Source organism: Coregonus lavaretus (genome assembly GCF_964263955.1).
Source record: "Coregonus lavaretus genome assembly, chromosome: 33".
NCBI lineage: Eukaryota > Metazoa > Chordata > Actinopteri > Salmoniformes > Salmonidae > Coregonus > Coregonus lavaretus.
This window is the reverse complement of record NC_140020.1, coordinates 23,503,708-23,519,917: the sequence shown is the minus strand read 5'-3', so window position 1 is coordinate 23,519,917 and position 16,210 is coordinate 23,503,708. Positions and strand designations below refer to the sequence as shown.

The window sequence follows — 16,210 nt, the reverse complement described above, 5'->3', positions numbered from 1 at the left end:
TGCATGGAGCCCCAGACCGAGGGTGATTGACCGTCATCTTGAACTTCTTCCATTTTCTAATAATTGCGCCAACAGTTGTTACCTTCTCACCAAGCTGCTTGCCTATTGTCCTGTACCCCATCCCAGCCTTGTGCAGGTCTACAATTTTATCCCTGATGTCCTTACACAGCTCTCTGGTCTTGGCCATTGTGGAGAGGTTGGAGTCTGTTTGATTGAGTGTGTGGACAGGTGTCTTTTATACAGGTAGCGAGTTCAAACAGGTGCAGTTAATACAGGTAATGAGTGGAGAACAGGAGGGATTCTTAAAGAAAAACTAACAGGTCTGTGAGAGCCGGAATCCTTACTGGTTGGTAGGTGATCAAATACTTATGTCATGCAATAAAATGCAAATTAATTACTTTAAAATCATACAATGTGATTTTCTGGATTTATGTTTTAGATTCCGTCTCTCACAGTTGAAGTGTACCTATGATAAAAATTACAGACCTCTACATGCTTTGTAAGTAGGAAAACCTGCAAAATCGGCAGTGTATCAAATACTTGTTCTCCCCACTGTATATGTATGTATGGATGTGTGTATATATATATAGTTACAATCTAATCATTGCAGTTCGAGTTGATCTTACTTTGTTGTAGCCTAGGCACTCTACCAGTTAGCATATGTTGAGGAGATGTACAGTAATTGTGTCACCTTGAATTGTAGAATAGACATAATAAAAATGAAAGATGTTGGTGCATTATTAAAGCTGATCTACCCCCTAAAAAAAATATAAAATAATTTGGTGCAGTATTTCTCAATGAAAAAATGTGAATGAAAACGAGTTGTCTATTGCTGAATGACAACAAATACTTTATTGAAGAATCCCTACGGTTGACCAATCACAGACGAAGGGGTGTAGACTTCGGCTACTGACTTCGGCTTAACTCAAGAAAAAAGTCCAAAAACAGACAAAAACGTTACAAAATGTCTTCAGAATATATGCACAAACTCTTCCAAGCTGTTTCGGCCGGGAAGCATGCGGACGCCTTTAGTGTGTAGCCCAAACTGTTCAGACGCTACAGACAGAAATTGACATATCTGCAGTACCGACTTCAGACGAGTCCTGTGACGCTTGATGGGGTTGTAGCGTAAAACGGAGAACACCAACGTGTTCGTTTGAGTCTCATCTTTCTGACATAATATTTTGTAGGCCAAACCATTCGGGCGCTACAGATGATTTCGTGAGAAGACTGATTTCCGGGATGTCCGCTTTAGCTCTACCACCGCAGATGCGGAAGGGCGATATCGGCGGATGCGGTGGATTGAGACACATTCAGTAAAAAAATATAGATACAGTGGGGAAAAAAAGTACTTAGTCAGCCACCAATTGTGCAAGTTCTCCCACTTAAAAAGATGAGGCCTGTAATTTTCATCATAGGTACACGTCAACTATGACAGACAAATTGAGAGAAAAAAAATCCAGAAAATCACATTGTAGGATTTTTAATGAATTTATTTGCAAATGATGGTGGAAAATAAGTATTTGGTCACCTACAAACAAGCAAGATTTCTGGCTCTCACAGACCTGTAACTTCTTCTTTAAGAGGCTCCTCTGTCCTCCACTCGTTACCTGTATTAATGGCACCTGTTTGAACTTGTTATCAGTATAAAAGACACCTGTCCACAACCTCAAACAGTCACACTCCAAACTCCACTATGGCCAAGACCAAAGAGCTGTCAAAGGACACAAGAAACAAAATTGTAGACCTGCACCAGGCTGGGAAGACTGAATCTGCAATAGGTAAGCAGCTTGGTTTGAAGAAATCAACTGTGGGAGCAATTATTAGGAAATGGAAGACATACAAGACCACTGATAATCTCCCTCGATCTGGGGCTCCACGCAAGATCTCACCCCGTGGTGTCAAAATGATCACAAGAACGGTGAGCAAAAATCCCAGAACCACACGGGGGGACCTAGTGAATGACCTGCAGAGAGCTGGGACCAAAGTAACAAAGCCTACCATCAGTAACACACTACGCCGCCAGGGACTCAAATCCTGCAGTGTCAGACATGTCCCCCTGCTTAAGCCAGTACATGTCCAGGCCCGTCTGAAGTTTGCTAGAGTGCATAGAGTGCATTTGGATGATCCAAAAGAGGATTGGGAGAATGTCATATGGTCAGATGAAACCAAAATATAACTTTTTGGTAAAAACTCAACTCGTCGTGTTTGGAGGACAAAGAATGCTGAGTTGCATCCAAAGAACACCATACCTACTGTGAAGCATGGGGGTGGAAACATCATGCTTTGGGGCTGTTTTTCTGCAAAGGGACCAGGACGACTGATCCGTGTAAAGGAAAGAATGAATGGGGCCATGTATCGTGAGATTTTGAGTGAAAACCTCCTTCCATCAGCAAGGGCATTGAAGATGAAACGTGGCTGGGTCTTTCAGCATGACAATGATCCCAAACACACCGCCCGGGCAACGAAGGAGTGGCTTCGTAAGAAGCATTTCAAGGTCCTGGAGTGGCCTAGCCAGTCTCCAGATCTCAACCCCATAGAAAATCTTTGGAGGGAGTTGAAAGTCTGTGTTGCCCAGCGACAGCCCCAAAACATCACTGCTCTAGAGGACATCTGCATGGAGGAATGGGCCAAAATACCAGCAACAGTGTGTGAAAACCTTGTGAAGACTTACAGAAAACATTTGACCTGTGTCATTGCCAACAAAGGGTATATAACAAAGTATTGAGAAACTTTTGTTATTGACCAAATACTTATTTTCCACCATAATTTGCAAATAAATTCATTAAAAATCCTACAATGTGATTTTCTGGATTTCTTTTTTCTCATTTTGTCTGTCATAGTTAACGTGTACCTATGATGAAAATTACAGGCCTCTCTCATCTTTTTAAGTGGGAGAACTTGCACAATTGGTGGCTGACTAAATACTTTTTCCCCCCACTGTATGTCTAGCTTATAGACGGATTTATGTTTTTTAATTTATTATTCTAATTAGAATTAAGTGGGCCCGAGGAAATCGACTCTAAGGGGTTTTAATAGGAGCGCTTCAGAAAACGAGATTATGAGAAAGCTCAAAATCTTGGCTTTGCCTTTTAGTAGACTTCTCTCAACCGAAAGATTGTTGATCTTTGATTGTTTTACCGAGAGTGCCAAACAAACTAGAAAACACTACACAACGTTTTTTTCTATGTTACAAAAGTAGGCAACAATACATTAGTATCCCATTTAGTCGCCTATCGTAAAGCATTATTTTTGTTCTGCTGTGAATATTCGGTGACCATAGTTGTTTTAAAGCCAATAGGCTACATTTTCACATTCAGTTTACACATCTTTTTACGAAGTGGGTTGCATAGGATTCCTTGACTCCAGCATGAGGGTATAAGAGATAAATACAATAGAAGCACTCACCTATAAACGTCTGCTGGCTCTGTGAGTTGCCCCCAAATCGGGGTGAGCACGAATGGGGATAGCTGGAGGCATTGACACCCATCCTCTCCTTCTTCCACTTCCTCTTCACATGGACCGCTGGGGCCACCCTTGCTGTCTCATTCTGCCTGAGCAAAAGTGCCTCCACTCAGGGCCTGGACAGACTCAGAGCCAGGACCTCAGGGAGTCTAGCTTTACCAGCCATCCCTGAGAGACACAGCAAAGAGGGAACGTTTGTTAGTTAGGGCTGTCACATTGTCCAAAAATCTATATCAAACACAGGAGCTGTAATCTGTACAAATTTGCTCAGATTAATTTCCAACTTCCACCTCAATATTTTTCATTTTCATGGAAATACTGGAAAACACTCACTAGAGTGACTAGAGCTCGTCAGTCCCCAGAATTCCAAACCAAATACCAACTTTTCTGCTGCTGTTTGCTTGGCAAGTAGCCTAAGAGTTAAAGCCATTCAGAGGGGTAAGTATTGCAATATAAAACCAAAGAGGCTATTGCTACATCCTGAAATTTCAACCAGAGGGCATTGATAAAACTTCTAAGCATATGGCGGGTGGACCACTCTGCAACGCTGGCATAGGCTACTCCCCTCTCCCGCTCTTTCACCCAGAAGTTAATCGTTCTTGGGTTACCACCACTTGGGTTAGCACCGCACTTTGTCATCACCGAGCAGGAACGGAAGTAGATGGAAAACACAAAACAAAGATAGTAAGGGGTCCAATTTCATGGCTCAGACAACATGCAAGGGTACCCTTCATGTATGTTTTGACTGATACGTGGCTTGTGTCTGGAATGCATTTTAAATAATTCTTTATAAGCCTAATACTTTTTTTCAATCCAAGGAGGCATGGTTTTCAAAACCCTACTGTTGACAGTCAGAACAAGCCTCTCTACAAGGTAGGTACAATGCCACGTAATAGAAAGGGCTAATTCCTAAAGCATTATGCTAAGGCTACTTTTCCGCAAATCGATTCCTAAAGTAAAGGAATTAGGGATTTCAGTCACATACCCTATGTTATCCACTTTTCTTCCACATTCATCTAATAGCCTAACTACTGAGAGTTTGAATGCCCTTTTAGAACCACCTATTCAATAATAAGCATTACGATTAGCCTAGGTATCAAATTAAATAGAGGCAGTATCTATTATTATTTTCTGACTAACAGTAGAAATATTCTGAGAGAACCCTTGTCATTAAGTCATCAGTAGTCATTGGGTTGGATTTTACATAAGTAGGCAACTTTCTAGAGAATGAACTCTCCATATTTGACAGCGTGGTTTTGAAGCAAGTTGCTACTACTGTAAAACTTTCACAAGAATATAAAATAATGACTGCATACGAAAGACCGAGATTGCACAATTTGCTGAGAGAAATTCTGGCTGGGACAAGGACTGTATCAATTTGAGTGACATAAGTAGAGAAGGAATAAATTAATAGGCTAGTTCACTGACTGGCGTGGTGCGCCAAAACAGAAGCTGACAGAGATAAAAGGTTATGTAAGTGATGCAATGAGGGTGGGAGGCAGAACATTCCATTGGCTATGAGCATCAAGAGCCCTTGTCCTGCTGTTGGGATGACCATATTGACTGGCAAAAGGGACACAATAGAAAATGTTGCCTCAAACAAGACAACCATGATTCAGAAAATGAGGAAGAAAGGGAGCAAAGTGGCTGTAGTTGAGGGGTCACAGCAGGAATGAGGAAACGAGAAGGGTAGCTACAAATATAGTGCTATTCTCAGTCCAGTGCTTTCTTGATGCCTACCTCATTTTAGCTCTGTGACTGTCCCACTTGACTTGACGCCTTATCATATTGATGCTGAGAATGCTTGCATTGTTCGCTGAGTGGCTGACATACTGCTTTGCCCCCTATGGCATAAGGGGGAAGGCCAATTTCGCAGGGGCTCTCAGTTTCAATAAGAACACAACAAATCCATACGTTCCATACTTCCTCAAAATAATTGGCAAGCAGAAGCCCAAGACACAACATTATTAAAGGAGAAGTTTTGAAATTGTGTCATTCTGAACTTTATCCGCGATACCTCAATTATACAAGTAACAGCCAAAATAAAGGAAACACTTGACTAAATGAGGGATACAAAGAATATTCCAGACACTTGTAGAATCTACGCCAAGGCGCATTGAAACGGTTCTGGCGGCTCAGCGCCCTATTATGACACTTAATGTTGGTGTTTCCTTTATTTTGGCAGTTACCTGTAAAAGCAGGCTACACAGATAATGGAACAGCTGGATAGGGAAAACAGCTAGAATCGCACAAAAAGTAATACAACATTACGGATCAAGTTCGGAATGACAACCTCCCTTTCCCCCCCTCCCTCACTCTCACAATCATGAACATAGAATCGTCCCAATTACTGGTTCAACAAACAAGTCGCAGGGCCGCCAGTTTTACCCAAATTCACAGAGAGCAGCCTAATTTTCCTTGCTCTTTGCTAAGGACGAAAAACAGGAACATTCTTTCTCCTCACTTCTTGATGGCTGAGGAACATTTACAAAATGGGCACAACTTTGATTAAATCTCTCGAGGCAAGGACTGAACCCCTGGCCAGAGGACTGTATTTGGTTGATGAACCTTTCCAATGTGTGTAATTTTTTGTTTTTTAAGAAGCAAGAGAAAAATATCTTCCACGACAGCATGTTGAGGGCATGTGAGACAAGTTCCCCGTTACCTATTGGCGCTCCAACATAAATAGACCTTCTCCATCCCCTATGGTCCTCACCGTTGGGTACACAATCCATGGTTTGACTCAGAGCAAAGAAAGTAATTTTTCAGTAACTACTCTAGTAAATACCGGGCTGTAAAATAAGGTAGAGGATGCAACTTTTTTCGGGATGTTTAGTCCACTGCACTCAAATATCTGGAGGTTCCCGAAGCTTTGCACGTGCGGATCACATTCTGCACATGTGTATATTCTGTACTTTACGTGCAGAGAGTAGGCTACGAATGGTGCTCATTTAATTAAGTTAGATCAAACTTAATCCGTTTCTGCAAGATCACATAATGATCACAGTATTCTACATAACAGAACCGAATATAATAGCATAGTATAATGTTACCGTAAAACACCAACCCATTCAATAGGGCATTATAATTCTTCAAGTTTTACCATCATTCTGCATAGTAGGCTAACCATTTGATCTCAATCCTTCTTGAGTTATAGTGTTGTTTAGAAGTAGCCTACAGTGTTGTTTTGAATGATGGAGTGAACGAACTTTAGAGCTGATGGTGTTAAAACTGTAGCATACCCTACCTGTGTATTTTGCCTAGTGGGGCGCGCTGTTGAGTTTTGGCCACAGTAACATTATACTATGCTGCAATGGGCCGCCCCCGGGTGGTGAGGGTAGGCAATAACACATCTGCCACGCTGACCCTCAACACAGGGGCCCCTTTAGGCGCGTGCGTGCTTAGTCCCCTCCTGTACTCCCTGTTCACCCACGACTGCGTGGCCACGCACGACTCCAATACCATCTGGGGTTGAGAGCTTCAGGTTCCTTGGTGTCCAACATCACTAAAAACTATCATGGTCCAAACACTGCAAGGCGCTACAGAGGGTAGTGCGTACGGCCCAGAACATCACTTGGGTCTAGGACCAAAGGGCTCCTTAACAGCTTCTACCCCCAAGCCATAAGACTGCTCAACAGTTAATCAAATGGCTACCCGGACTATTTGCATTGACCCCTTATTTTATTCATTTTTTTGCACTGACTCTTGCACAGGCTCGATGTACACTAGCTGGACTCTAACCACACCCACACATACTACACTGACACTCCAACACACACACACACATATTGACGCCACACACACATACACTGCTGCTACTCTGTTTATTATCTATGCATAGTCACTTTACCCCTACCTACATGTACATATTACATCAGTTACTCCGACTAACCGGTAACAGCCTTATTCTAAAATTGATTAAATTGTTTTTTACCTCATCAATCTACACACAAAACTGCATAATGACAAAGCAAAAACAGGTTTAGATTTTTTAGGATTATTTTTTATTGTTAAAATATTACATTTACGTAAGTATTCAGACCCTTTACTCAGTACTATGTTGAAGCACCTTTGGCAGCCATTACAGCCTTGAGTCTTCTTGGTTATCACGCTACAAGCTTGGCATACCTGTATTTGGAGTTTCTCCCATTCATCTCTGCAGATCCTCTCAAGCTCTGTCAGGTTGGATGGGGAGCGCCGCTGCACAGTTATTTTCAGGGCTCTCCAGAGATCTTCGATCGGGTTCAAGTCCGGGCTCTGGCAGGGCCACTCAAGGACATTCAGAGACTTGTCCTGAAGCCACTGCTGCGTTGTCTCGGCTGTGTGCTTGTCCTGTTGGAAGGTGAACCTAGGCCCCAGTCTGAGGTCCTGAGCGCGTCGGAGCAGGTTTTCATCAAGGATTTATCTTTACTTTGCTCCGTTCATCTTTCCCTCGATCCTGACTAGTCTCCCAGTCCCTGCCACTGAAAAACACCCCCACAGCATGATGCTGCCACCACCATGCTTCACCGTATGGATGGTGCCAGGTTTCCTCCAGACGTGACGCTGTCATGTGCCTTTTACTGAGGAGTGGCTTCCGTCTGGCCTGATTGGTGGAGTGCTGCAGAGATGGTTGTCCTTCTGGAAGGCTCTCCCATCTCCACAGAAGAACTCTGGAGCTCTGTCAGCGTGATCATTGGGTTTTTGGTCACCTCCCTGACCAAGGCCCTTCTCCCCTGATTGCTCAGTTTGGCCGGGTGGCCAGCTCTAAGAAGGGTCTTGGTGGTTCCAAACTTCTTCCATTTAAGAATGATGGAGGCCACTGTGTTCTTGGGGACCTTCAATGCTGCAGAATTGTTTTGGTACCCTTCCCAAGATATGTGCCTCGACACAATCCTGTCTCTGTGCTTTACGGACAATTCCTTCGACCTCATGGCTTGGTTTTCATAGCAAAGGGTCTGAATACTTACGTAAATAAGGTATTTCTTTGTCATTAATGGGTATTGTGTGTAGATTATTAATTGTTTATTTAATCCATTTTAGAATAAGGCTTTAACGTAACAAAATGTGGAAAAAGTGGTCTCAATAATTTCGTTATTATTTTATTGTGTTACTATTTTTAGTTTAGTCTACTTAGCTTTTTATTTCTTGCTTTTTTTTAAAAACTGCATTGTTGGTTAAGGGCTTGTAAGTAAGCATTTCAGTGTTGTATTCAGAACGTGACAAAATTTGATTTGATAACATTTGTTCTGTTATGTAGAATTCTGTGATCATTATGTCATCCAGCTTTCATCTAACTTTATTAAACGAGCACCATGAACATTCACCTGAGTAGCCTGTTCTCTGCGCGTAAAGTAGAGAATATACACATAAGCATAACGAGATCTGCACATGTGCAGACGCATCGGAAAGCTACAGATCTTTTAGTGAAGCAGACTAATGATACCGAAAAAGTCGGATCCACAGCCACTCCGGTAAAATAAAGGGTTACCTCAAATTCATCTCAGAATCACAGCTCCACGATGGACCCGTTTGCCTTTTTTAGTCAGGTGGCTACAGCTCGCAATCTCTGAAGGAGGAGGCCATGCAGGCTGTGAACTTCTCCCAGAACTTGACATTCTGGAGGCTTTTCTGTGGAACTGCACCATTCTGAGTGTGCCTTTAGGTTGTGCGGATGGACAAATGCGAGCATGGAGCCCCTGCAAGCGGCAGAGAGTTTTAGAGGCACACATGCATTCTTATAGCTCTCATGTTGCAGGACGAGCACAGACCTGATGTCAGCCTTGCTTTTGTATGGTACTGCAGTGCTGTCTCTGACTGCATTCAAACCCGAGAGAGGAGGATCTGCCATCAGGGCTCACTGGGTGTGCCCGGCTCTGTGGGTGTGTCCGGACATCAGATTTAATCTGGCTCGGAGGTCAGCTCCACTAACGCATTGGGACCACTGCATGCCTGAGCAAACATACGAGATGTTCCCCAACACAGAGCAAATCACACACTGACATTAAAGATATAAAGAGGAGGAAGTTTGCTGTCTCGAGTGACAGTAAACAAGGCCATTAATAGGAGGGAGAGCATAGAGTGCAAGACTGTCAAAGCAGTGTTTTACCACTCAGAAGAGTACTTGCTCTTTTATCCCACTCATATCCTAACAGGCATGCACAAGCACACATTCTCAGCGTGTGTTGTTTTCCACCAATAGGCAAATTGCAAATCATGCACAATGAGAGCTTGCATAGCAGCAGCGTAAGAGTTTTTCTTTCAAGAGCTGGCAACGTGGGAGTGAAAGTTAAGTGTTCAGGGGACAACACTTTACCAGACCACTGAGCAAAAGCAATGTCCATTCAACAAAAATCAGGAAGGATAAAGAGCCCTCTGTTTCCAGGCCCTCAGCAACTTCTCAGGATTGGCAGAAAGCAGGGAAGGGGAGGGGGGCGACGGGGCACCCTGGCCTGTGGCTGCTTCCTGAAGGCCGTGGCAGGCTGGATTATGTGAGACTAATGAGAGGGGACAGAGCCAAGCTGCACCAGGCCAGCTGCGGGTTGTCTGATCCACCCTACAGCGCCTCTCCCGCCGAGCGGCTCCGGGGACTTCGGGCCAAGGCAGAACCAGGGGCCCAAGGCCACTGCTCCACCCAACATGGTGCATCCCTAAACTGATTCGCTTAGTTAAGGTCTTTGACTTGAATAGCCAACTCATTTGTGGAATTGACTATTTAAATGAGTCGACCCCAACCTCGACATCCCAATGCTGGGTACGCACTTAGCTCAGGGAGCAAAGCAAAAAGAAAACAGCTAAAAAACAACCAGAATGCCAGTTGTCAGAGGGCTTCCTGCATATTTGGACCGTGGCTGTCAATGTCAACTCAAACATGAGCAAAGAAAACATTATCACACTGACAAGTAGCTAATGAGAGTCCCATGCACTGTAAAATATGAACTACCAGACATGCCATTAATTTTGACTGTCATATTATAATAGATTGTTTTTCGCTTTCGCAACCACTCCCCATGGTCTATTCAGACAGACAATATACAGCCTGACTCTAAACATGAGTAGATTGTAATTTCTGAGTGCTTTTTTTATTCTGGTATTCAAATACATGAATACTCTCATGATCTAAATCAGGGATCATCGGTGGTCCTCTGTAGCTCAATTGGTAGAGCATGGTGCTTGTAACGCCAGGGTAGTGGGTTCGATCCCTGGGACCACCCATTCGTAAAAATGTATGCACACATGATTGTAAGTCGCTTTGGATTAAAGCGTCTGCTAAATGGCATATTATTATTATTATTATCATCATCATCATCTACTAGATTCAGCCGCGGGCCGATTTTTTCTTGAGAGGATGGACTGTGGGCAGGAACATAATTAAGTGATAATGCCCGAGAAGCCGGTGTTTGGCTGGCAACGTTCTTATCCCTTGCTTGCTAGCTAGCCAACTACGGCTAACTTACAGTCAAGTCAAACAGTGCAACCAGAATAACAGCAAAGTAGCATTTGCGTTTGTTTAAGCTGTTTTCTAGTGACATTTGGATACATCAATAACAATGAGCTAATGTGCTCTCTCATCAGGACACTGTTGTTCAGAGGAGCTAGCCAACAACACAGCTAACACAATCGCTGTAAAGACAAACTAGCTACACTTCGTTTCGTTTTACCTGTTTTCTATTGATCGTTTTGTATACATCCATAACAATTATGCTGATTCATGATTTCGACTGGCTGAGAAAAGCTGCCTGCCTGTCTGTCTCATCCCGACACGTTCATTACTATGGGACAGCTGGAGATCGAATTTGAATATTGAAACAATGTTGCAAATGTCAGAGACAGACAGCGAGGTTTATACAAATCTCCGCTGTTGAAAACTAACTGTAAGTCTAAAAGAAATGTGAGATAATGTCTAGATGCTTTTTATAGTGGAGATCAAGTTTATAACTTGCCTGGCTGGGCTGATGAGACCGTGGATTGCGTAGTCAGATGGAACAGAGTAAATAGGCATTTTAACGTCATAGATTTAGCCAGTAGTAACTTGTGGAATAGACACCGGCTGGAATGCGTTTTTAACCAAATCAGCATTCAGGATTAGACCTACCCCGGGCGGCAGGTAGTTTAGTGGTTAAGAGCGTTGTGCCAGTAACCGCAAGGTCGCTGGTTCTAATCCCCGAGCCGACTAGGTGAAAAATCTGTCGATGTGCCCTTGAGCAAGGCACTTAACCCTAATTGCTCCTGTAAGTCGCTCTGGATAAGAGCGTCTGCTAAATGACAAAAAACGTAAAACGTATAATTACAAATAATTTGTAGACTGCAAATTGACCGCAAGAAGCCCAAACAGATATGTTTGACTAAAACAATCATTTCAAGCCTTGCTTACATTTGTATACGATCACGTGTCTCTCTATTATGCGTGGGAATACTTTGGAACAGATTTTTTAAATTAAAATCACTTGGAGCTGATTTCCTGATGTTTTTACAGTCTTATGTCCAACAATGCAAATTCCATGGGGGAACCCTGATCTAAATTCTTCTCTGAAAGGATACAGAATGCAGAGGAGACGGTAAAAAATAACTTGAAGTGGCAAAAGATTTATCTTCCAGTTCATGCACACCGGTGCCTTTGTTTCCTCATTAACCAGCACGTGTCGGACAGTGACCTCATGGGACATTAAAGCACAAAGGTTTCATGGCGTTTCGTTTCCCAGAGACATACCCTCAGTGTCGACCGCACACACATCACTGAAACGTCCCAGGCTTGGTCTCTGTATATCTAACATCTAAAATGTCTTTAAGCAAAATGCTGCAATATATGGGACATTTTGCTCTCCACCTGTCAAAAACTGTTATAGCAAAAGCAATGTTCTACTGGAATGTTTATTACAATAAAATAGGCCCAACTGCTTTGCCTCAGCTTTTGGGGTCCTGGTGAGATGGACCTCTTCATTTCCAGCAGGCTGTTGCCAATTTCCTCAGTCAAGGCCATCCTGTCTGGTCCAAACAGCACCAACAGTCACTGTGACTAATCCACCAGGAACTTAAAGTCAGAGGCTGGGATCTCAGCACATCCTGACTGAGGCCAAACGTACTAATGTATTCTCTGCCCTAGTTTGTGGTCCAGGCCCTTCATTAACAATTTAGCACTATTGACCAGGTCTCAAAGTGCTTTAGGCCTACATTGTGTCATCCACTACCAATGTGCAGCCTCAACCTGGATGAAGTGTGGCAGCCATTTTGTCGTCCTGTTCCGTCCCCCCAGCCGGTTACTTGACCGCTGGGTGCATGAACCCATCCAGCTTAGAGGAGAGGACGATGAGGGCTGACATTTCAGAGTTCACGCTGTTCTGCCGACACGCTTACCCTTTCGCAGAGAGAGCTCAAGGAATGCTCTAACTGACACACCCCGCCCCCAACCATCCTCACGAATTTGAGCTTCAGCTAATACAATTGAACAAAAAAACATCTAATTAGGCTTTAAAGGTCAGCGCAGCCACAAGACAACAGGATGTTTCGGGGGAGTTTTGGCCTTGTACCAAAAACATTTCTGCGGGGGAATGGAGATGGAAATCAGTCTCAGAGGAAAAAACTAAAAACAGGAGGAGTATCCAGACACTTTTGTTTTAATGTCCCCAGAGACACTCATCATTTTAATGAAGGCACGCACCAAATAGCAGATAAATAACTGACATTCCTGAGGTAAACAGAGACGAGGGAGGGTGGTAAAGCAGCCGTTCCTGTGGTAATAACAACTGTGATTTATATTGATTTATTACGAGACGATGGATGGTCCCTTGTTTGATGACATTGTTTGCTACGCGTGAGGTCTGAAGGATAAGAGTGATAAAACAAAACATGCGAAGAGATAGCAGTTCCATTCCAGTCTGTGGCATTTTTACTGTCCAACCCCCCTTTCATGAGAAGGCGACAGGAAAGGCCTCTTCAGTTACTGTGGCGGAACCAAAGCACAGCGTGCCAAGCTATGCAACAATAGCAGCACTGTTGACTGGATTCTCCTCGGTTGTCAATAATCTAATGAGGACTGACTAAATCAACACATAAGCTATTCAAAATCTGAGTATTTCACGTTGCAGAATTACCAATATAGTCACATCCCTACTCACACTTTTCTAAAAACACACGTGGCTAGTCATTAGCCTATGTAGTGTTGTGATAGCTAAACTTAGCCTACGCACTGCTGCTGCAAGCCCTCAAAAGGCTCATCTCCTAGAGGAGACAGAATCTCACTGGTATCAGCTCATATCTGCAAGGGGAGAGAAGTGTCTGTCCCCCAGGAGAGGGGAGTGGTTCCCCTAAATGCCTGCTGAAACCGTCACAAACCAGGACCCCATTTAGCCTCAAAGGACAGCTGGCTTGAAGTCCCTTGATTACTGCATTGCAGTGCTAGCTGTGCCACTAGAGATCCTGGTTCGAATCCAGGCTTTGTCAGTCGGCCGCGACCGGGAGACCCATGGGGCTGCGCACAATTGGCACAGCGTCGTCCAGGGTAGGGGAGGGAATGGCCGGCAGGTAGCTCAGTTGGTAGAGCATGGCGTTTGCAACACCAGGGTTGTGGGTTCGATTCCCACAGGGGGCCAGTATGAAAAATAAAAAAATAATGTATGCACTCTGGATAAGAGCGTCTGCTAAATGACTAAAATGTAAATGTAAATTTACTGCAGGGAACACTAAAACATGCCAATACCATTTTACCTCTATCTAGAAAAAAGGAATGGCTTTCAAAGGCCCCACTTCCCCAATTCGGAGGGGATGAAGACCTAGCTCACAGCCTTTCTCTCAGAGTAATTAATGCACCCTATCAGCCATTAGACACTTGCAAGCAGTCAAGGATGAGACACTTGGCAGATGCCTCCAAATACCGTTGTTTTAAATGGTTAGGCGGACAAACTACATCCTGTTTATGGTAGCCCCTTCCTGAAACCAAGCATCTATCTTACTTCTGCCATTTTAAGGCCCTTGAGCAAGCTAAGCACTCTCCAAAATTAAAACTCACTATGTGCTCTTCATAGGGACTTTGATGTCGGATAAACTCCCTGTTAGTGAGTAACAGCGGTCACGCATGCCACTAGTCCTAAAAATAGCCGCATGATAGCCCAACAGCAAAGGACAGAGATCCTATGAGAAGCCATTTGACCAGCATGGGGAGGAACAGAAGAGTGGCAAACTGAATAGGCAAGGAGGCCAAGAAAAGTTCTAAGTGTCCATTTAGACTCTTTCCACATTTTGTTACGTTACAGCCTTATTCTAAAATTGATTACAAAAAAAAATCCCCTCACACAATACCCCATAATGACAAAGCGAAAACCGGATTTTATTCATCTTTGCAAATTTAAAACACATGAAAAACAGAAATACCTTATTTACATAAGTATTCAGACCCTTTGCTATGAGACTCGAAATTGAGCTCAGTGTATACGGTTTCCATTGATCATCCTTGAAATGTTTCTACAACTTGACTGGAGTCCACCTGTGGTAAATTCAATTGATTGGACATGATTTGGAAAGGCACACCTGTCTGTATAAGGTCCCACAGTTGACACTGCATGTCAGAGCAAAAAACAAGCCATGAGGTCGAAGGATCGTGTCGAGACACAGATCTGGGGAAGGGTGCCAAAATATTTCTGCAGCATTGAAGGTCCCCAAGAACACAGTGGCCTCCATCATTCTTAAATGAAAGAAGTTTGGAACCACCAAGACTTCTAGAGCTGACCACCCAGCCAAACCGAGCAATCGGGGGAGAAGGGCCTTGGTCAGGGAGGTGACCAAGAACCCGATGGTCACTCTCACAGAGCTCCAGAGTTCCTCTGTGGAGATTGGAGAACCTTCCAGAAGGACAACCATCTCTGCAGCACTCCACCAATCAGGCCTTTATGGTAGAGTGGCCAGATGGAAGCCACTCCTCAGTAAAAGGTACATGACAGCCCGCTTGGAGTTTGCCAAAAGGCAGCTAAAGGACTCTCATGAGAAACAAGATTCTACAGTCTGATGAAACCAAGATTGAACTCTTTGGCCTGAATGCCAAGCGTCACGTCTGGAGGAAACCTGGCACCAAACCTACGGTGAAGCATTGTGGTGGCAGCATCATGCCGTGGGGATGTTTTTAAGCGGCAGGGACTGGGATACTAGACAGGATCGAGGGAAAGATGAACAGAGCAAAGAACAGAGAGATCCGTGACGAAAATCTGCTCCAGAGTGCTCAGGATCTCAGACTGGGGCGAAGGTTCACCTTCCAACAGGACAGCGACCCTAAGAACACAGCCAAGACAACGCAGGAGTGGCTAAGGGACAAGCCTCTGAATGTCCTTGAGTGGCCCAGCCAGAGCCCGGACTTGAACCCGAGCTAACATCGAGAGAACTGAAAAAAGCTGTGCAACCTAACAGAGCTTGAGAGGATCAGCAAAGAAGAATGGGAGAAACTCCACAAATACAGGTGTGCCAAGCTTGTAGCGTCATACCCAAGAATACTCAAGGCTGTAATCGCTGCCAAAGCTGCTTCAACAAAGTACTGAGTAAAAGGGTCTGAATACTTATGTAAATGTGATATTTCAGTTTTAAATTTTTTATAAATTTGCAAATAATCTAAAAACCTGTTTTTGCTTTGTCATTATGGGGTATTGTGTGTAGAATGAGGAAAAAACGATTTAATCAATTTTACAATAAGGTTGTAACGTAACAAAATGTGGAAAAGGTCAAGGGGTCTGAATACTTTCCGAATGCACTGTACATTTGGATCCTAGTTTGAGTTTCAGCCAGG

The 16,210-nt window shown here is 43.7% G+C and overlaps 1 protein-coding gene across 2 annotated transcripts in view; it reads right to left on the bottom strand.

The window, feature by feature from the left end:
* Positions 1-16,210, bottom strand: part of btbd7 (BTB (POZ) domain containing 7) — a 123,312-nt gene that overhangs the window by 60,303 nt on the left and 46,799 nt on the right. Inside the window, exon 2 of one of the 2 annotated variants that reach the window (XM_084151167.1) lies at positions 3,409-3,633. In XM_084151167.1, coding sequence (XP_084007293.1) covers positions 3,409-3,490 — 82 coding nt within the window. In that variant the 5' untranslated portion in view covers positions 3,491-3,633. Of the gene's footprint in view, positions 1-3,408; positions 3,634-16,210 lie in introns of those variants that run through there. The other variant, XM_084151168.1, reaches the window with a different exon arrangement.